The sequence below is a fragment of the Odontomachus brunneus genome, unplaced genomic scaffold (assembly GCF_010583005.1).
Source record: "Odontomachus brunneus isolate Ranch 3 - 2012 unplaced genomic scaffold, Obru_v1 Obru_scaffold_047, whole genome shotgun sequence".
NCBI lineage: Eukaryota > Metazoa > Arthropoda > Insecta > Hymenoptera > Formicidae > Odontomachus > Odontomachus brunneus.
The window spans coordinates 2,003,054-2,024,223 of NW_022639497.1; the positions used below are offsets into that span (position 1 = coordinate 2,003,054).

At 42.1% G+C, this 21,170-nt stretch overlaps 3 protein-coding genes and 1 non-coding gene across 8 annotated transcripts in view; 2 read left to right on the top strand and 2 right to left on the bottom strand.

Annotated features, from left to right (window-relative positions):
* Positions 1-13,708, bottom strand: part of LOC116844807 (ras-related and estrogen-regulated growth inhibitor-like) — a 63,861-nt gene extending 50,153 nt beyond the window's left edge. Inside the window, exon 1 of one of the 2 annotated variants that reach the window (XM_032816855.1) lies at positions 11,938-13,708. The gene's annotated coding sequence lies outside the window, so the exon portion shown is untranslated. Of the gene's footprint in view, positions 1-3,999; positions 4,744-11,937 lie in introns of those variants that run through there. The other variant, XM_032816854.1, reaches the window with a different exon arrangement.
* LOC116844804 (sperm-associated antigen 1) lies at positions 5,884-11,392 on the top strand. Its single transcript, XM_032816848.1, has 10 exons — positions 5,884-6,608; positions 7,025-7,298; positions 7,905-8,112; positions 8,364-8,525; positions 8,868-8,995; positions 9,105-9,208; positions 9,318-10,050; positions 10,138-10,261; positions 10,983-11,153; positions 11,286-11,392. Exons 1-10 carry the CDS (start codon positions 6,454-6,456, stop codon positions 11,363-11,365), a joined length of 2,139 nt encoding a protein of 712 aa, XP_032672739.1. The 5' UTR covers positions 5,884-6,453; the 3' UTR covers positions 11,366-11,392.
* On the bottom strand, positions 11,673-11,744 carry Trnaa-cgc. Its single transcript has one exon. It is a non-coding gene; the product is annotated as a tRNA-Ala (tRNA).
* Positions 13,709-14,644: 936 nt separating the features above from the next.
* On the top strand, positions 14,645-21,164 carry LOC116844805 (mothers against decapentaplegic homolog 4). Of its 4 annotated transcripts, none has more exons than XM_032816849.1 (12): positions 14,646-15,102; positions 15,397-15,603; positions 15,803-15,951; positions 16,168-16,447; positions 16,784-17,050; positions 17,768-17,905; positions 18,508-18,696; positions 18,886-19,059; positions 19,708-19,962; positions 20,036-20,317; positions 20,541-20,671; positions 20,830-21,164. In XM_032816849.1, the coding sequence occupies exons 2-12, from the start codon at positions 15,537-15,539 to the stop codon at positions 20,908-20,910; spliced, it is 2,013 nt and encodes a 670-aa protein (XP_032672740.1). In that variant the 5' UTR covers positions 14,646-15,102; positions 15,397-15,536; the 3' UTR covers positions 20,911-21,164. The 4 variants fall into 4 exon arrangements, with proteins under 4 accessions (XP_032672743.1, XP_032672740.1, XP_032672742.1 ...); XM_032816851.1 differs by having other exon boundaries at positions 16,799-17,050; XM_032816850.1 differs by having other exon boundaries at positions 14,646-15,016.
* Positions 21,165-21,170: the final 6 nt, after the last annotated feature.

Below are 21,170 nucleotides of genomic sequence, written 5' to 3' on the forward strand. Positions count from 1 at the left end.
TCTCTCTCTCTCTCTCTCTCTCTCTCTTACGTTGTTTGATTTCATTCCTGCGAGCCACTCAATAATATGATCGAGGAGATTAAGTCATTTCGGGAGGGGGGATTGGAATTCCGCTGCGTGGAACTAGAGCACTTCAGTAGAGTTCTTTGATCGCATAATGACAACTATTTAAATACTTAGATCCCATTAAAATTCAAGATCTAAACGATAATTGATATGACAAACGAGAATAATGTAACGGGAAAGTGATCGGGCAATCGAAAGCAATTAACGTAGCGGCGAGATAATTGAAGTGATGGAGAAACGATTAACATAATGGCGGAGTAATAGATATAACGGCGGCATTATTGATATAACGGTGAAATAATTAATAAGCGCGCGTGCGCGCAAGGGAGGAGGATGTGCGAGAGGATCGCGAAGAATCTGCCAACTTGAAGCGCGACAACAATCGCGAAGACGTGGTTTACTTTTCGGTCTCGCCTCTCGTGCTCTTTAAATGATAGATTAGATAACGCGTTTGGTATCGCGGATTAAACCTCATTATCTTTCCTCGGGGCACGCACCATGACGATGTTATTCACGCGGGATTCTCGTAATGAGGTCTTATCGCGAGACTCGTCGCGATGTTGGACAACAAAGCGGTCACGTTGTACGCGAATTAAATAAGTCGCGATCCAGATAAGAAATTCGCGACGAAAGATAAAGTCCCGTTAAAAGTTCTCACGGTGCCATATCGTCGTGCGTAATATCTCGTATTATATCGGTATAAACTATCTTTCCATCATGAAACAATTTTGGCGATTAAATCCGCGGTCAATTCGATTGGATATTATTTCAATGCAGATTTTTCGACGCCGCGACTTAACGACTGTCGTGAAACACCTTTTCGGAAGTAAAAGTCTCCGGTAACTTCTTTTTTTGTGCGTTGCGAAGTTACGTCATAACACTCCGTGGAAGAAAGCACGAATGGAGATTCTCTTTCGCAAGATTCGGAAGCGACGCTGCCAAGTTTTCACCGAATGAACAGACACACGATGCGAGTTTGATCCTTAAACCCTAAACATGAGTAAAATTAACCCAGACCGACTTTTCAAACGTGACGTACTTAAAAACATGTATTTTGTTTTCCCATTGCAATTTTTTTCAACTTCATTAAATTACAGAAACATCAATAGATTCATATTCCTCGATGTTTTCGGTATTAATTAAAAAAAAAAAGAAAGGATTGGATCATTTTCCCGGAAGTTATGATCAAATGAAATGGCCCAAAAGAGCCCCAATTTCAAGAGACAACGCCATGTGAAAAGACAAGTATCAGCTAGCATTGTCCTTCTTTTGTGAACAAAAATCTGTCCCAAAAAGACGTCTCTTACTTTGAACGTAAACGTGAAGGTGTTATCAGAGGTCGAAATCACGCTGAAGTTTAAGTCAATCCTTCTTGGCGTCATCTGTTGAAATCAGGACTCTTTTGAACCGTTTCCCTCGAGAACAGTAGGAGGCTCGGATTAAAGAGTTACATATTTGGAATCGGCTCAACGTGAGCTTTAATTGTATGCAAAAAAAATTGTCATTATCGAGAACTCCAAAATTAGACGAAACTTGGCCCTTCTCTTTATCCATGTTTAAGATTTGCATAACTTTCTAATGTTTAGGGTCTACCGACTGTTCTAAGGTCAACCGACTCTGCGATGTGTCACGACGGATTAACTCTCTGCGAACAACTCTCGCACGTAAACATACTCTTTGTTTCCTCCATGACAGTTACGAAAGGCGCAGATAGCTCTCCTACATGTGAGCAATACAATTTTGCGACGGTAAACACACTCTTCAGCCAGAATTCGCGATGATGAACGAGATTGTTCTAGGACAGCGAGATATTATATGTAACAGCACATATCCAAGTGATATATTAAATTAACCGTTAGAGTGCTTGGGCCTTGAGATTTTCTTTATCTCCAACAGCTTTTGATAACGTCTAACTGCACGAACTCTTATCTTTTCTTTCGCTACTGTTATTAAATGTTGTATCTACTGTTGTATCTTCAATCTACTAAGAGCATATCCTCGTGTATTATACTGCGCTCGAAATTATGGCGGGCTCTTCTTCGATCTTGACTCACCCCGGTGGACTTGCCGAGACAATAACAACGCATTCCAGCACGTAGGTGCCAGCGATATAAATATTTAGTAAACATACGATAGTGTGCTAGTGAGAAAAAATCGCGATTCTCAGCTTTTTTAAAGGAATAAGGAGTGCGAGGTCACTCTACGATTTCCTATCCCAAAAATAGTCGGCGTCACGAGTGAACGTATTGTTGTGAACAATGAACGTATTATTTATTGCAAAAGTATGTTCTGTTATATTCCGCACATCGTGCAGTTTTATTGTTTGCTTTTGCAGAATCATTCATAGGAGTTGCGTTCTATTCGCTTCTCAAGACGGACCGAGTCGCTCTGAGCTGCTCACATCGGATTAAATTGCCTTAAAAAGGTTGGATTGCACCTCGTTGGATTGCATAACGTCAATTAAATCGCGTCGCGTCAATCCAAGCGAAATGATGTTTTCGATAAGATGGGAATGGAGAACTTTGCCGAGATAATTCTGACGGGTAATGTTCGCGGTCGCGCTGCGGGCGATCGACCATCGTGTTTTTCTTCGTCCGCGTCCATTGAGATTTTCGCGCGTGTCGTCGTTTCGACGCTCATCAGTCTCGCGCGCGCGTGAGTGAAGATTGACCGTTGTTTGTTCGCGAAACAGCGTAACAGGAGACCGCATATCGGTTTCCTCGCATGCAGCCAGTCCGCGATGTGCAAATACTAAATGATACACACCGTTGGTGTATTTAAAAATGACCGCCTACGATGGATTCATCGCGGCGAACCGCCACCGCGCGTTTTTTCCCTCAAAATTTCGGAGTGACTCTGCGAATAAACAATGGAAGCTCACATGTGCGAGAGCGTGTTACACTCCATCACGTCCAAGTATGATGACGCTTCGTGAAAAAAAAAGAAGACAGATGTGCGTATCCGACTTCTACGACACAACTCGGCCCGCAATCGTTCACCGGACTCTCTACAACGCGGACACGACCATCACACGCATGCGATGCGCACTGATATTACCCATCAACATAACACCCATCAACGTCGATCGGCAATAATCGTAATCGATTAAATTGTCCGTCAGCGTTGATACGTAAGTACCAAGGCAAGACGTCCAGTAGTGCCTGCCTTCGGCACTCTTGCGTCAATATTACCGGATATTAAAGGCTACATGAGAATTTAAGAGAAAACACTATAAATAAATAACAAGTAATTAATAAGTAACTAATATAAAAATCCCCATACACCTGAACACTTGATAAAATCCGAGCGAGAGTGCCGAAAACTGATGAGTGCTATAATGAGTGCCGATTACTGGACGTTTTCCACTACGATCCGAAGGGAAAAGAACGGCGGAGTAGCGATTGAATCGCGACGGGAGTTAATCGACGTCAGGTGAATCGGCTTGCATTATCCCGTGTCGAAATTCACACGCATTCACTCACACAAGCACACTCACCAAGCCCGAGTCATGTGCGCGTGCGAGTATCTGTGTCGAGTTTTCGCATAAATTAATAAGTTCCGATAATTAAGCGAGCGACTATTGCATAGTAGCCGTACGTCGAGGAAGGCCGACAACCCGCGGATTAAATAATACATTTCTACGTGTCGAACGTTCACCAAGACACCTCAGTGGATCAGCGCGTCTCTCGGCGTGGCGTGGATTAATTAAATTCCAGCGCGCTTCTCTCTCTCCCCCTCTCCTTCTCTCTTTCTCTCAATAAGGAAATTAACTTTTGCCTCGAGAAAAGTGCCTGCGAGGATCAATCGATGCTCTTTAATTTAATCTCTCGCTGGCGGACAGCCACGCCGAGAGATAGGTCTCTTGGCGAACTTATCCGTTTTCTTTTTCTCTCTCTCTCTCTCTTTCTGTCTCTCTCGGAGCATGATAATTACCTGAACGAGCACACACGCGTTCTCACGCGATATTACAGCATCTGGAGCGACTGCGATATAATTCGGCGATCCCGGCCGTGACTCGCGCGCCGGACGGCGGCGATCGCAAAGTTGTCACGGTGCGTTGAACCGCGGTAAACGCGTTATAGAAATTCACGACGGTGCACAACGCGGAGAGGAGAGCTCTCCGAACGCTCTCGACGACGCGTCAAAGCGCACTACTGCTCCGCGCGCCACTAGCCGATTGTAATTCCAACGTCGCGTGTTATCGATAAAAAAAACCAGCAGCTCGCTGTTCGTAATCGCTCAGTTGGAGCGCACACACCCACACTCTTCCAGTTCAACGTCGGCAAATACGAGCGAGACTACGCCGCAGCTACGGGCCGGCGGCCAAGCACGGAAGACGCGACCCGAGGCCCGGCGCTTTTCGGAGAAGAATGCGCGCGGCTTTCCGCGGCAGCCGGGAGAGAATCCGCGTCCAGGTCGCGGTCGCGCGCTTTCGGCAGCGCGCGAACGGAGAGCAGAGCAGTCACCACGAGTGCGCGGAGTGCGCTTGGGAGCGAAACGCCGTCGCGGCACGCGCGCGCTCTCCACTCTCGGTGAGCGCTCGCCGGCGAATGCGCGGCGTACGCGGCCGCCTCGTCTAATATGCACTTGGCTGCGCTCACCGGGAACCCCGGCACGGCACGACCGCGAGACTTGCACGCACGCCTTCTCCGTCCGCGTACTGGCGCGTCGCAGGGCTACAAGCCGACTGCCGTGTTAACAGGTAAGCGCGCGCGGTAAGCCGAGCGCGAGGAGCGCCTGCTGCACGGAGCGCGTGTCCGCGACGGTCGACCAGGAGGAGGAGGAGGAGAAGGAGGAGGTAGCTCGACGGAAAAGGTAGATACTACTACCTCTCGCGAACTACTCTCGCGAACGCGTACGTACCGTGTCGCGAAGGTGCGGACGTGAATTCGTCTTCCGAAGAGAAACGGAGTGGATGCTGAGTGCTTATTGTCGGTGAGCTTGGAATAAAGCTACGATTATCTCGGTTTTCTCTTTCGAGATTTTGAGTAATTTACTGGATACTAGATTTACGTAGATCTATGTATGTCGGTATAGGATTTTGAGGATTTTTTGAAGCGCGAGAATGCAGCGTGATCGAAGACGAAGAATTGATTTCGTCAGAGATGAGTCAGTCTCGTCGCGGTTCGACTTTTCTCCAAAAGTTTGGCCGAGTGACTTTTTTTAGTCTTCTTTTCCCCTTTTAGTAATTTTTGTCTCATTACGCGTGTCATAAGATTTAAAAAATGTAGAGATGCACAGAGTTATTGAAAACAAAAAAAATTAATTTAAGGTACACTGTAAAAACTGATATGTTAAATTTAACACATTTCATGTGTCCCAAATCATCTACTCTCGTTTATGTGTAAATTTAACACAAAACAAATGTGTTAAAAAGTAACATACATAATATGGAAAAAATTAACACAAGAATTTAACACTTGAATATCGTTAGGGATCACAGGTTGTGTTAAATTGACATATTTAATATGTTAGACATAGATTGTGTCAATTTAACATTTTCATTTCATCAAAATCATAGATTAATACTTCTCTCAAATGTTAATGTTAAAGTAACGTTTTATTTTAATTAATTTAACATTATACATATGTCAATTTAACACAAACTGTGATTCCTGACGATATTCAAGTGTTAATTTTTTACATATTATGCGTGTTACTTTTTACCACATATGTTTTGTGTTAAATTTACACATAAATGAGAGTGGATAATTTAGGACACATGAAATGTTAAATTTAATCTACCAGTTTTTACAGTGTAAAAGTGCCAATTCCCGGACACGTACCTGTCTTTTCTTTAAATAGAATATTTAAACTTTTAACACAGAATATGTAGGTATATATATTATGCTGCAAGTTTATATGTATTTTTTTTTCAAATTTGCAAATTACCTTACACCAATTGCAAATTATTCGCAGTCCACCGTGGAAGTTCAAACGAGTAATTCTTTAATTTTGCGATATGAAATATCTAGAAATGGAAAATCCAAATTCGATTCCTCTCGTTAAGGATTTACCATTCGGCATGCCTGAATAATTTACCATTCGGGGCTACTTCGTATGGAGAATTAACGAACGATAAGTTTCTATTTCAAGCGTTATCGATCGCTGCGGAGGAAAGAGAGCCCGTGCGCGAGTCGCGTGGAGAATCAACAGCTCGCGTATCCCTTGGCAACTTGGAATTAAAGAGCCCGTCAAGCGCAGAGACAACCGTTGAGCAGTAATTGAACGTGATTGGCATGTGCCGGCAGATCCAACAAATCCGGTTCGATTGCTACTCAACTGCCGTTCAACTGTTGTCTCCGCCGAACGCAGGGACCGACCCGACGGGACGTGAACCGCGTGCCTTTAGCGACGTCACAATCCGCGCTCTCCGCTCTCGTCATTATGGGCAACGAGGAGGTGGATCTAATTAGCGCAGCGAAACCCGAGAAAAAAACTCTGCTCGAAAGGTACAACATACCGGTCAACAATCTCTCATACGAATTCATCTCGGAGTGCTCCGACGCGAGGACGTTGGAGCGAATCGTCCTCGTCCTGCGGTGAGTTCTTTGAAAAAGCTTCGGAAACTTGGGCGAGGGAGGGAGGGACGAAGAACTTGACGCGTCCGCGCTAACGCTAATTAGGCATTACTATTTTATCTCGCTCGCCAACGTTGGAAGTCTCCTTAGCGTCCGCTCAAGCGTATTTACAAGGTTGCCTCCTCAAAAACTCGCGCGAATCATTATTAATTCCATCCCTGACGTTTCCTATTTGGCGTTATATCCCCGCCGAGGCGCATACGCGCGGTACATTATGATAATTACAGCGCCTACATGGATAATTTTTAAATCCCCGCGCTGAGATCGTCAACGAGATTTGCAACCTTGCTGCTTAAAAGCGCCATTAAACCCGTTATTTTCCGGCACGTTTATTAACGATTCGTCATAAACTTCTTCCACCTGCGGTTTAATACCAGTTCTGGCGAAGAAGGAGTATATCCAGATTTGACGAAGCACGCGGAGGAGCGTCTCGCCAGGATCAAGCCGACAAGCGCTATTTTGAGGAAGGCGGAGCCAGTTTTGAGGCGAAACATGCTGAGCCTCAACAAATTACGGGAAATCGACAACGAGATCGACAATTGGACGTGCGAGATGCGATCTCGCGAAAAGAACATGGACGAGGAAAAAGCCATCCTCGTCGATGACTTTTCTTCGCAGCCGGACATTCGGAAGGCTAAGCCGAACACGAAGGTATGTCAGATTAATCGACAAAGTACACACACATATCTCATCGAGACGCTGATACATTTACTCTACTAAAAGTGCAGACATTCGTATTTTATTGTTGCGACACATCACGTGTTTCCGTAGAAATGAATTAAATAATGTTCTAATAAATAAATTTTTAAAATTTAAGCCAATTTAAACTAAATAAATAAGCATTTATGGATTACTACACTGAGAGAGAGAGAAAAAAAATTATCTACAAAGTAAAAAATATTTATTCGGTGGGTACTGATAACATATTTATTACAATATATTACAATATTGTACTAATATGTATACATATTTTGGCATTGAGAAAAAAGATTTTTCAAATGAGAAAATATATATTTTTCTAAAACACCGTTGCTCCTCATGAAAACAATTATTGATTTTATTTAAGCAAAATTATTCACGTGAATATACTATTAACACCTACTCCGAATAAATATCTTATTTTTTAAATATTTTCTCTTTCTCGGTGTACAAAGTTGAATCAAGCAGCTGAGGTATAAATTTAACCGTTATTTACACAAAAGGTTGCAAGCAAAATGATATAAGCTTATTCGTAATTCGCGTTTCACGGACAAAAAGACGGGGATCAACGAGAAGAAGCGCGTTAAGCCCGAACGTATATCCTCGTGCGATTACGCGGCTTGGGATAAATACGACGCCGACACGGAAATAAACAGGATAGACTTGCAGGACGAGCAGCGACAGGCCGAAATGAAGAGAATCCAGGAACGGCGTAAGGAGCTGGACAAAACGAGCAAGACGGCGCATAAAATGGCAGTCGATAAACGTAAGTCCGCGAAGTAACTTTTTCGAGCTTAACGACGACGGTTGAGAAAACGAAGAGCTACCGAGTAGATTCATGATCCAGCGCGTTGTCCCAGATATAAATCCTAGCACTTTATTTCGTCTACACCCTCTTCAACGATGTGGGATTTCTGGCATACCACGTGCGCCCTAACTTACTGGATACAAATACGCCACTAATTTTAGTAGAATTAAATCTCACACTAAATCTGCTAATATTTTTTCTATCTCTAGGTTCGTTAACCGGCACGGAATTGGACGTGATGGCGATGCAAGAGAGGGAAAAGGGAAACGAAGCCTTCAGAGTGACCGATTATGAAGAGGCACTTCGACATTACAACGTTAGCATCGAGATGGACTCGAATGTAATGGCTTACAACAATCGCGCTATGACATGCAAGTAGATCCGTTCTGTCAATAGATATTTACGAGATCGAGCGAGATTATGCGAGATTTTTAAAACCAAATAAATTTTCGAAAATTTTTTTTAGAATTTTGTTTCTAAAAGTGTAATGATATATTTTCTAAATTCTAAATTTAGATAGTAAAAGATATTTGAGATAAAATTGCTCATTGTAAAGAACCAAAATTTCTTTGTCTCGAAGATTGTTTCAAGATTTATATTGTGAAAAGTATAACAAGTATAACACTTTGTAGCTCCAATTCAGATCTTTGTCGAAATATTATTCGTAATTATACATCGCAACAAAATCGAGTTTATACGTGTTGCATTCACAGATATAAAGCTGCAGCGTTATGAGGACGCGCTCAACGACTGCAACATGGTAATTAGCATGGATTACACAAATGTCAAAGCGCTTCTTCGCCGAGCATTATCCCTGGAATATCTCGAGAAGCCGCAACAGGTACGATAATTATATATTCCTCGTAAATCACATTTCATAATTTCATATAATCAACTTGATTAATTCCACGATAATTACTAATGTGAGCAAACGTAATTCTCATACACAGGCTCTGGCCGATTACGAGGCTGCTCTGATACTGGAGCCGAGTAATAAAACTGCGATATCAGGCGTGAACAAGCTGAGGAAGCCGAGTGAATCGAGGAAAACAAGGTGGGGTCTTTATTCGAGTATCTTTCTAACTTTTCGCATAGCGATAATCGCCCGGCAGAGATGTACACGAAATTCACTTTGTCGTCATTGATATTCGGCCGCGTTATAGAATGAAGATAGAGGAAGAGAACATCAGCGACGGCGAGGACAAGGCCGAGCCGATAAAATCGAAGGAAACTGTGGAAACGAAGAGCGCCGCGCGGCCGAAACAGCGTGTTAACAGCAATATATGTTACTGCGACCGAGCGCCGGGCTCGTCGCGAAATGTCGCGACGAAGCCGCACATAAAGGCGAGTTACTGCGTGGAAAGCAGCGAGAGCAGCAAAGCAGCAAGCGCCGCGGCGAATAAAAGCAACGCGATGGCAACGCGCGCGAGCGGCGATAAATTATCACCTGTTGCGAAGGATCCTGACCGCGCGGATAAAACGTCGAAAACGCGAGACGCCGGGGACAAGGGCGACGACGTTTTCACGATTCGTCGCGATTCGCTGCCCAGACCGCGTGCCGTAAGAGACAGCCTGCAGAAGTCCATTTTTTCGTGCCTGTCGTCGCCCCGAAAGGGGAAATCGTCGGTCATCATTGAGGAGCTTCCGAGCGACGGAACATGCGACAAACCGAGAAAACGTCGCGATACCGACAAAGCGACGGTGGAGACGAAGAGAGTAACTGAAGGCCCACGAGAAGAGAAAGATTCGCCAACAAGGGAATTGCGCGCAGATAAAAATAAAGAATCAATTCCGCCTGTGAAAGAAAGCAAGGCTAAAGATAATTTAACGCGCAGTAAGTCTCAGATGACCAACGAGAGTCGGAAGGAAAGTGATAAATTTGAGATGAACGTTCAGGTATGACTTAAGATCTCGGAGTGTTTCTGCGCAATAAAAAGAAAAGTATGAAATAGGAATATACATCACGTGAAGATATATTTTCAGAAACTGGAGAACGTCGAATCGCCTTACGAATTCCTACGTTTGTGGCAATCCTTGAAGGACGACGCTAATTTGATGTTACACGCGAAGCTTTTGCGATCTATAGCACACGAGGACGTGAATAAGTGTGAGTACTGCGAAATATAACGATGAATGATATGTTAACTTTTAGGTATTTTTAAATGTTTGTAGTTATACAAAAATAATTGGTCTGTTCTTTTCAGCTGCACTGCTGAACTGGTGCAATAAGTTAAAGTGAGAAAACATATATTTATCTCACTTTAACTTATCGCACCAGTTCAGCAGTGCATCTGAAAAGAATAGATCAAATGTAACCCACAAAATTAGATTTTTTAGTTTTTTTTATCAACAGGTAGTCCATACGTTTTTCTACATAAAACAAAAGAGACCCTTATGAATGCCTAAAATTAATTAAAAAATAGTCTTTATTTTCTACTAGTTGCGTCATTTTTTTAAGAGTTAAACTTTTCAATAAATATTCTTGAAGAGAAGAAAATTTACCACACTTAACTTCTTAAACGATTGCAGAGAGAGAGAGAGAGAGAGAAAGAATCTCAATGCTATCTATATTTTTTAAAATTATATATCAAATTTTTATCTTCATTTTTTTCGAAGCGTATTCTATATGGGATCATTCTTGCATAACTACAGCTAAATATAATTTAAAGAATTTTTTTACCGTGTCTTATGAATTGTGTCTTATGAAGATTGACTATTTTAATTTATTACCGATTGGATAGTCTTTTCGATTTAAAATACTATAAAAGTAATTATTCAGTGGTGATTTGGTTTGGCGAGAAATAATATTTTATAATCTAAAACCACAGTTATAGGTAATAAATTGGATGGAGCAATGCTTAGTCTCATTCTGCGTTGCTTGGAACAACAATTCTGCACACCGAACGACACAGATTTGCTTGCGGATCTACTGTATTCATTAAGCCAACTGAGTCGATTTTCCATCGTTCGCATGTTTATGGATTCCAAAGATAAAAAAGGTAATGATCGCGTACAACAAATATATCAGCAATTGCTGTTTTAATGAGATGAAGCGCAAAATAATATATCTTTAAAGATAATTAAAACTCAATCTATTCAATTTCAGTCTAAATTGATTTTTTATTTCACAGTACTGAACAATATATTGCGTTTCTTGGAAAAGGAGGATTCACCAAAAGTGTTGCAGTTACGTCAAATTTACATTACTTGAAGATCGTCTCAGTAAACACAACGTTAGGTCAAGTCAATTTTTGTCAACTGACAAATCGTCAAATATTAGTAAGGAATAATGTTATCATCTTCTAAATTTACGAGCAATCGTAAGTTTTAAATATCTGGATTTCATGTGTTCGTTCCAAGCATGTCTATGCTAAGAAAGATAAAGGCGTATTTACATTAAGTATAATTAAAAATGTTTTGCAATAAAAATAAGACTTGTAATATTACACAGATTATATAACATTAAGTAGATAAATAAGAGAGAGAGGAGAGAAAACGAAGAAAAAAAAATAAACGTGTGGAGGAGCTGGGATTTGAACCCAGGACTTTCAGCATGCGAAGCAGACACTCTACCACTGAGTTACACCCCCTCTTGAAAGATGCACGACGAAACAGAAAGACATTGGACAATGACATAATTTTTAATATTTTTTGCAAATAGATAAAACCTTGAATAATAAATTATATAGTGAAATAGCGTCACATAAGTATAATTTTATTACGAATATTATAAAATACGTGATACATGAAAATATCACACGTTAACGTAAATTGGTTACTTACAGAGATTTTTTACGGCGAGTCGTCGGTATACAGCGCAGCAACCTGGACTCCCAATTTTCCATACTCCTCGCACGACGTATTCCTAATGATGACCGGATGGCATGTTCCGCAGCCGTGTAAAGGTCTCGTTACGAGACACGCGCGAGACTCATTTTCGGCACTCCCGGTAATATTTTACGCTCGAAATTCTCGGCGAGTCGTAAACGGAAATGGCGACGATACGAATTTCAGAGCGTTAGGACACGATAAATACGCGGCACTTTGTTCAGCCCTCTCAATGGACAGTTCCGCTATTTCACGATATTCCGTTACAATGCGCGAAATTTACTTTCGGCACTCTCGGCAACGATAATTCACCGCGCGAGACTCAATCTCGGCGCTCCCGACGGTACTTCAGTCGCGAAACTCTCGACGAGTCATAAACGCGAACGACAACGACTTGAAACTTCTTACCGTTATAACGCAGTGGAAGCGCGGCACTTTGCTCGGCACTTTACTTGGTGATTTCGATGGACCGTTTCGCGAAATGTCCACCATTCAACGATATTCCGTCGTAACGTACACAGACTTATTTCCGACACTCCCGGCGACGACAATTCGCGCGCGGGATTCGATCTTGACGAGACGAAGCCGCGAGAGACCCGAGAGGATTTTCGGACACGTACTGGCGACGGCGCCATCTGTCGCAGTTTACTGTACATATCACGCGCCTCTTGCGATTCTCAAAATAACGACGCGCGCAAACTTTGCTCGGCACTCGCGATGCCGTTGCACGAGATGCTCACTGTTGATGGTATTTCAATGGTCACGTTCAACGGAGAAAACTGTTCCACTACCGCTCCGTAGCGAACGTTTCTGGTACGTCTGTCCGGGCTTGTCAAAGGTTTACAAGAATACTCCAATCATGAATATTCGCTACGGAGTGGTAGCAAAGCAGTTTTCTCTGCTGAACATGACTGATGATATCTCGTTACGATAAGCATCGCAGCAGTTACTTACGGCAATCACTGTGATGATTCGCCGTTAATGAGCCCAAGATGTAAAGGACATCGATGAGCCAACCGTCACTATATATGACACTTTGCTCGGTAGTACCGATGTGCTGTTCCGCAAACTATCCACCATTCAAAGATATTCTGTCGTGACGTACGCGAGAGATTTATTTCCAGCACTCCTGGCGACGACAATTCGCGCGCGAGATTCGATCCCGACGAGACGCAGTCGTAAGAGGCTCGAGCGGATTTTCGGACACACACTGACGACGGCGCCATCTGTCGCAATCCACTGCATATCACGCGCCTCTTGCGATTCTCGAAATACCGACGCGCGCCAACTTCGCCCGGCACTCGCATTGTTGCGCGCGATGCTTGTTACTAACGATATTAATAATAATGAGATCTTATAATGAACACGGAGCAGTTACTTGCGGTACTCCCGGTGACGATTCGCACACCAGATTCACCGTTAATAGCATCGACGAGTCCCTACTGTCATTATGTACAATAGGTTACAAAACGGTTTAGACGCGATATGACAATTTGATGAGCTCACGACTTCATTGTGTCTATGTTGTTTTGCCACCCACTGTACGACACTTTGCACTCGGCACTCTCGACAGGACTGTTTCGTGAGAAGATACTCACGTTGTCAGCGCGGCTGTTCAACGATATCTCGTCAACGAGCGGACGAAACTCCCCTCCGGAATTGTCAGGGACGGCAATTCGCGCGCGAGATTTACTTTCAATGAGTTAAATTCGCGAGAGACACGGAGCAGCTTTTCGGATACGTATCGCAGCGACGCTAACCGCCTTCTCACTACTGCGCATACTGCGGCGCATCTTACGATCTTGAAGTACCGATGCGCGCCAACTTCATTCGTCATTCCGGATATTTTGATGCAAGATACTCATTTTTGACAACCTTTTCATGATATTTAACTACGACGTACGTCAAGAGCTCGTTTATGGCACTCCCGATGATGTATCAGATTCTCTTTTGATAGATCGTCAACATAAAGAGCAGATATATGAACCTCAATTACGTACAATACTTTGTTCGGTACAGTTTCGTGATGCACTTTTGACGACTATTTCATGACTTGCAATAACTTGCAAAATACGTACCTTCGATAATCGGACGATGTACACATGAGACTCATTTTCAGTAAACCGAAGTCGCGAAGAATACGATTTCCTAAACTTGTATCTCTACACCATCCATTCGTAGTAAGCCGATAATTGCGAATCTGGAAGTAGATGTCGCATACTAACGCAACGTTGTCTAGACAAAAATCATGTACTCTACAGTGCACAGAATACCTAGAGTGTTCCGATATCCGAAATGTTCAATTGAACGATGTTATTAGAAGATAAATAATCATATCATAATTATGGATTAGTGGAACTGAGTGCAGGAGGTTATTTGAAACGGAGGCCTGTTTAAAATAATGGATACAAAACGATAAAATTATATTACGTTCAGTCTGAATTTTAATGTGAATAAACTATCATATTTTAATTCATATCGACTTAAAATGATATTCACACTAAATTTTATGTAATGTTAATGTTATCGTTTCGTATTGATTATTTTACAGGGACATTCCTCAAGGAGCGAATCGATCGGAGGTGCAACTGAAGAGCATATATTTCGCCAGTGTCGTTTCGATAGCGAAAGTTGGCCATACTGCGAACGGCGACATCATCCGCGCCCCGCGGATATGTATTATTGATGTGCTAACCTATGCGTCGGAGCAAAGCTCGGCGCGAATTGTCGTGAACAATTGCAGAACGCTAGCTCGTCGCGCATCGCGCCTGTCGATCAACGGCCAGTGAAGAGGACGGAGATCAGGTGGGCTCTCGCGTCGCCAGCAACTCCGCGTCGCCGCGACGCTCCACGCCGTGAATCCGACCGACGACGCGAATCGAACGTCGAACGTCGTCGCGCGCGAGCGTCTCACCGCGCGCAACTGTCATCACACGTCACTCCAGGAGTTGGACCGGATGCATCCGTACTGACTGGATTTTGACAGACGCCCCTTTGTCTGAGACGTTTCGCCGATGCCTCACAACTACCTCTCGTAAATACACTCCGCTTATCTCGTACACTTGTATAAACGTGTCACGTCTTCGGCCTGAGCCGCGTCTATCATCCTTCCGCTCGAATGTAAGTGTCCTGGCTCCCGGCGCTCCGCCGCGGTGGCCTATAGTGATTTTTAAAACATTCTGATAATTATTGTGTAAGAGTAAATACGTTGACATCGATTATTCATAACTGAAATGATGGGCTCAAGATGCCCACTGGTAGTGGGTAAACAAAGGCAGACTCTTATGCCTTTGTTTTATTGTGTTGAAGTGAAGTAAACAATTCCCTTGAATCTAACTTGCTGTTGATATTGTAATGTAGATCAAGAATATAAGGAATATATTGTGCAGAGAATATAATTGGAATTATTTGCAGGAAAGCAACTATTGTGACACATGGGTGAGACACTGTTGCTAGATGGTAAAGTCTAAAGAATTGGACTGTGCCAAGTCCAAGAATAAAATTAGTGTCTCAAGGAAAGAAGCACAACAGTGTCCACCACGGCTTTCACAGAGATGGTTGGATTGGCGGGCGGGGGAGGTCATCTGTATCCCTCGCCCCCTATGCAGCCTAATCCAGAATGTAAGCAAGAGTGCTAGTATCATATTTGTTACATGGACTATTCCAGAAATAAGAGACTCTTCTGGTTACGACACAATTGTATTATATCTTATTTATCTTGTTTTTTTATCATATCTTATTTTTTACCATATCTATCATATCTATCATTTATATATCATCTATTATATTTTATCATATCTCATTTATTTTGTTAATGTAGTAAGAGAGATGACTGGGATTGCTCCTAGTGCGCCAACCAGTGCTGATGCTTGTTTGAGCATTGTGCATTCATTAATGTGCCATCGCCAAGGTGGTGAAAGTGAAGGCTTCAGCAAGCGAGCAATTGAGTCTTTAGTGAAGAAACTTAAAGTAAGTTCCACATCTGTTTTTACGCACTTTACTAATTAATTTTAATAATAATTACTAATTTTATATTTGTAAAATCTAATTTAAATCTACATATATAGCATAAAATATTTACTCTCTTCATCATATTGTATTATATTGCAAATGTATTTCCATGATTTGTAACTACAAACATTGATTTTGTGTTTCCACAATGAATGTGTACATGTAAATCAATAGGAGAAACGTGACGAACTGGACAGCTTAATCACTGCGATCACCACTAATGGTGCACATCCTAGCAAATGTGTCACCATCCAAAGAACTCTAGATGGCAGGCTGCAAGTAGCAGGACGCAAAGGATTCCCGCACGTAATCTACGCGCGCATTTGGAGATGGCCGGATCTGCACAAGAATGAATTGAAGCATGTCAAGTATTGCCAGTTCGCTTTCGACTTAAAGTGCGACTCGGTGTGTGTGAATCCGTATCACTATGAGCGAGTAGTGTCGCCTGGCATAGGTATGTTATGACATGTCATTCAACATTACGATTTAGTCTTTGTTTCAGTATCTGTATCTTGTATCACTGCATATATCCACTTTGTTTTATCTTTATCTTGTTCCTTTATTATCGCTCAAACCGTTATCTTTTGTTTTCACTTAGATTACGATTACAGAAGGCCAGTTCAGTTAAGTTTTAGTCCTCATTATTTTGTATATTCCTAACAGTAATTGTTAAACAAGATAAAGATAAACGATGCATCCCCTGGGGTTAATGAATACTGTCTGTTAGAGCATTGATCATTGATTGTTGTGGTCTCGGTGTGTGATGGAATGGGTTGGTTTTCCCGCACAGATCCATTCTTTACAGACCTCTCCGGGCTGACGCTGCAATCCGGAGTGGGTGTAGGACCTGGTGGTAGACTGGTCAAGGATGAGTACACGGTCGGCGGCGGCGGTACTGCCGCTGCGGCTGCAGCCGCCGCGGTCGGCTCTGCAATGGACGTGGATGGTGAGATGAACCAGACTATCCAGCATCATCCTTCGGCACAGCCTGCCTCTTCGAACAACGCTCAACAAGCTCAGCAAGGATTCATACCGGGTTTACCACCACCTAATCCAAGTGAGTGCAATGTTACCACTCGATTTCATTCTTTCTCCTTCTGTCCCTCTCGAAGCTTTTACTTTATCGTAATCTCGATTCAATTGGCTTTACCAATCTGTGTAAATCTGTGCTGTAAATTTGTTTGTGATTAATGTCTGGCCACTAGGTGGGAATACACCTTTACAAATCGTTTAACATATATCTTTTCACAGATATGAAGATTAATAAATAATATAGCCAATTGCAAATTTAGCATGTAACGATCACGTCTTAAGGAAAATTTATATAGATATGTTACGATTAAAGCCCGAAAAATATTAAATACTTTTTTTATTTCGATATGAAAATCATATATGTTTATTGGAAGAGAACGTGTTTTATGATATAAACACTTATTTTTATGTTTTCTTTTGATATACGTTATTTATATAACTATTCTCCTCACGTGTTAACATTGCAATGTTTCGAGCTAGTAAGTTAAAGTGGTAGAATTGGCCGGGTATTTTGCGAATTGGTTGCATTTTGGGCTTTAGCCGTAACAGATATATCATCTAATTGTGCTAAGATGGTTGATTATTTGGATTAAGCTATCGAGCAGCCGCTTTCATGTAATTTGCGAATGTAGATCTTAGGCAAACAGAGAACTCGCTTCGCAAATTTCTCCCTTTCGTTGCGTATTCGAATTTTTTTGTTTTGGCTTCATTGTTTTCTTTTCCTTCTAATTGTTCGGCACAGCCAGTACTGAGGGTATGTTTAGCGCCGGTGGGGGCGGCAATAATGGTAATCCCCACACTAAACTGGACGACAATAATTGCCCCAGGCAAACCTGGATTCCCACGCCTCATCACTCGGCAGGCCGTAATTTACACCATCGTACGTATTTCATGTACCACAAGCCTTATTTTATTTAAGGAGCTACCGATTTTGTCTCGCTGATTAGTATGCGCTCTTTGTGTCGCCAGTGTGCCTTCTTCGTGGCTCCCTATAGACTTGAATCAGACTTTCTTGAGTTTTACTTCTAGCGCTTTGCACAGATGAAATCCGAATTGCCATTTGCAGCATCCTTAAGTTCTGAGACAAACGGAGGATCTAATTAAAGTGGCACTTTGGAGGCTAATTAAAGTGATTATGCGAATTGAAATAAAAGAAATTAATAAGAAAAAGAATTTTACATAAGTGTTAGAACGCTAAAATAGTCTTCGATATGCTTTTTATATTGCCTTTGCACATGCTCTGTATGTTTAAAACGACAAAGTTGTAATCTAAGAGTCTAAGCGCTTCGGGAACGAGTAACGATGTAACATCGGCATCCACAAGTTGCAATTGGCGAACGTTCGGAGTCTCTTTGGGAAGTACTGGTTCGTGCGATCTACGCGCGTCTCGGAACAATCAGTCACGTGACGGTGACACGAGAGCCTTTCATTTCTGCCTTTAATTTTGTTGCCTGCATCCGTGTATGAATTTTGATTTTGCAGCGGTAGTACATCCAATGAGTCACACCGTAGGTAGCCAACAGCAGTCGCTGAACGCGTCCAGCGGCACGTCCAGCGCACAAATTATGAATCCCGCGCAAGGACAATCGACCGACACGTTCTATGGAACCACGACGCCACCGCAGGATATCAACCAATCCCCCACAGTCGACGCGCTAGCTGCTTCTCTAGGTATATAATCAGTTCAGTAGCGCACCACACCGGTTAGACACCAACCGACCCGAAAACCACTATATCCTTTTGAAACACAGACACTTCTACGGAGAAACTCGGATGCGAATCTGTCAGCTATTCTCTTCCTCAGAATTACTTCGATCCGCTTTATTTCGTTTCATCGCTCATTTCTCTTTATTCGAACAGGCGAAGGCCAGAGTTCTCCTGTGTCACCTGTGCATCTCCATCACGCCAATGGGTTCCCCGTGGGCACTGCTCCCTATAATTCTGGAGCACCGCAGTGGACCGGCGCTAATACTCTCACATACACGCAAAATATGCAACCACCGGACCATCGACACCTTCACACAGCATCGTACTGTGAGTTTATCACATTGAATCATAACAAGAAAACTTTGAGACAAATGAAAACTAAGCGCCGATGAAAAAGCGAATAACAGTAGTGCTAAAGCAGTTTAACTGGATTTATTAATTATTAATAACAACCATTTCAGTCCTATGTTCGGACCCTCTTCAGTGTGGGGGGAAAGAATTACATAAGTAATAGGTGCAACAATCATAACTCCCAAAAATTTTATGTTGCCTTAAAACAATGAAAAAATCATGAAAAATTAAGAAAATTAAAGGGATTATAAAAATTCAAACTAACTTATACAACACATACAATAAATTTGAGATCTTTTATTTGCTTTTCTATCGACGTTTAGCTCTCATTTACCTCAAGTTAAGCATATTGATTAAACATCCCGAGAGTTCATATCGATATTTTGTATTTCTAAGAAAATTTTGCATAATACAACAGAGACTGCTGTGAAGTTTTTAAAGTATATAAGTATCCCAAAAGTTCTCGTGATATTTAATTAAAATATAGAGATTAACTTTTTCTTTAAAATATTCTTACAAGAAAGTTTTTATATTTCACGTCCCCACTTCGAAAGATAAACCTTAGATTGATTTTAACAAACTCAATTTTTACTTTTTTTCATAAGGAATTTAATTTACTTACAGGGGGAGGTCACGGGAATGACGTTAGCGAGAATGTTGGTGGATTACTATCTACACAACCAGCGCCAGAATTTTGGTGTTCTGTTGGATACTTTGAGTTGGACATTCAAGTTGGCGAAACGTTTAAAGTCAGCAGTGGTTGCCGCACAGTCACCATAGATGGTTATGTAGATCCAAGTGGTGGTAACAGATTTTGCTTAGGTGCCTTGAGCAATGTACACAGAACGGAGCAAAGCGAAAAAGCTCGTCTTCACATCGGTAATCGTTACTCTTAAAACAAAGGATATAAATTTGTAGAGAATAGATAATTATGACATGCATATTGTTTCAGGGAAAGGCGTTGTGCTGGACCTGAGAGGTGAAGGAGACGTTTGGCTGAAATGCCAAAGCGAGCACAGTGTTTTCGTGCAGTCTTATTATTTGGACAGAGAGGCAGGTCGAGCACCTGGTGACGCTGTTCATAAAATTTATCCTTCGGCTTATATCAAGGTGTTCGATCTGCGGCAGTGTCACAAACAGATACGTGGTCAGGCAGCTACAGCTCAAGCCGCTGCGGCGGCTCAAGCTGCAGCCGTAGCGGGCCATCTCACGCACGGAACACCTATCACCAAAAGTAAGAGCTAATATGAAAATTTAGTGGAGGCAAATGTATCAGATTTCAGTAATACTTGTCAGCAACTAAATATTTGAATTAAATTTATACATATTTATATATTATAGAGCATATGATACCTATATATGGCATATAATATATATACACACACACACATGTGTGTGTGTGTGTAGTGTGTGATATCTAATACAAACAACAATTATTAATTCAAATTGCATTAAAGGTCTTAGTGCAGCTGCGGGTATTGGAGTCGATGACTTACGAAGACTTTGCATCCTGCGTTTGAGTTTTGTGAAAGGATGGGGTCCGGATTACCCACGACAGAGCATCAAAGAAACACCATGCTGGATCGAGGTATGATATTCGTTCATTCATATGGGGCATTGTGCAATTCTCTTTATATTTAAAATTATTAAAAATATCAATTGGAATTTTTTATGAAAACTTGTAATTTCAGCATTATATAGTTTTATTTCATGAGCGTGAAATAATAATTTTGTTTTATTTTCCAGGTGCATTTACATAGAGCGCTTCAGTTACTGGATGAGGTGTTGCACACAATGCCCATCGATGGACCACGGTCAATCGAATAATTCCATCGGATTGAATTACGAGAAAGCGAAAAGAGCGTCATGGAATCAAGTGCGCAAGTGTGACATCGTGTGACATCACGAATTGTTCAAGCAACTTCGGTTTGAGAACGCGAGTGAATAAGCCGGACGAATGGACCAAATTCATCAGACGGTAATGATCAAATGATTATAGTTGAGGCACAGAATTCGGCCATAGACGACTCGAGGAAAGAGAGAGAGAGAGAGAGAGAGAGAGAGAGAGAGAGAGAGAGAGAGAGAGA

Bases quoted from the DNA above. Each gene is read 5' to 3' on its own strand.
- LOC116844804 (XM_032816848.1), top strand. From the start codon at position 6,454: ATGGGCAACGAGGAGGTGGATCTAATTAGCGCAGCGAAACCCGAGAAA. The intron at 8,526-8,867 runs GCAAGTAGATCC...TTGCATTCACAG, and splicing joins CAACAATCGCGCTATGACAT to ATATAAAGCTGCAGCGTTAT. The intron at 10,262-10,982 runs GTGAGTACTGCG...CTAAAACCACAG, and splicing joins ACACGAGGACGTGAATAAGT to TTATAGGTAATAAATTGGAT.
- LOC116844805 (XM_032816849.1), top strand. From the start codon at position 15,537: ATGGTTGGATTGGCGGGCGGGGGAGGTCATCTGTATCCCTCGCCCCCT. The intron at 15,604-15,802 runs GTAAGCAAGAGT...TTGTTAATGTAG, and splicing joins TATGCAGCCTAATCCAGAAT to TAAGAGAGATGACTGGGATT. The intron at 19,060-19,707 runs GTGAGTTTATCA...ATTTACTTACAG, and splicing joins CCTTCACACAGCATCGTACT to GGGGAGGTCACGGGAATGAC.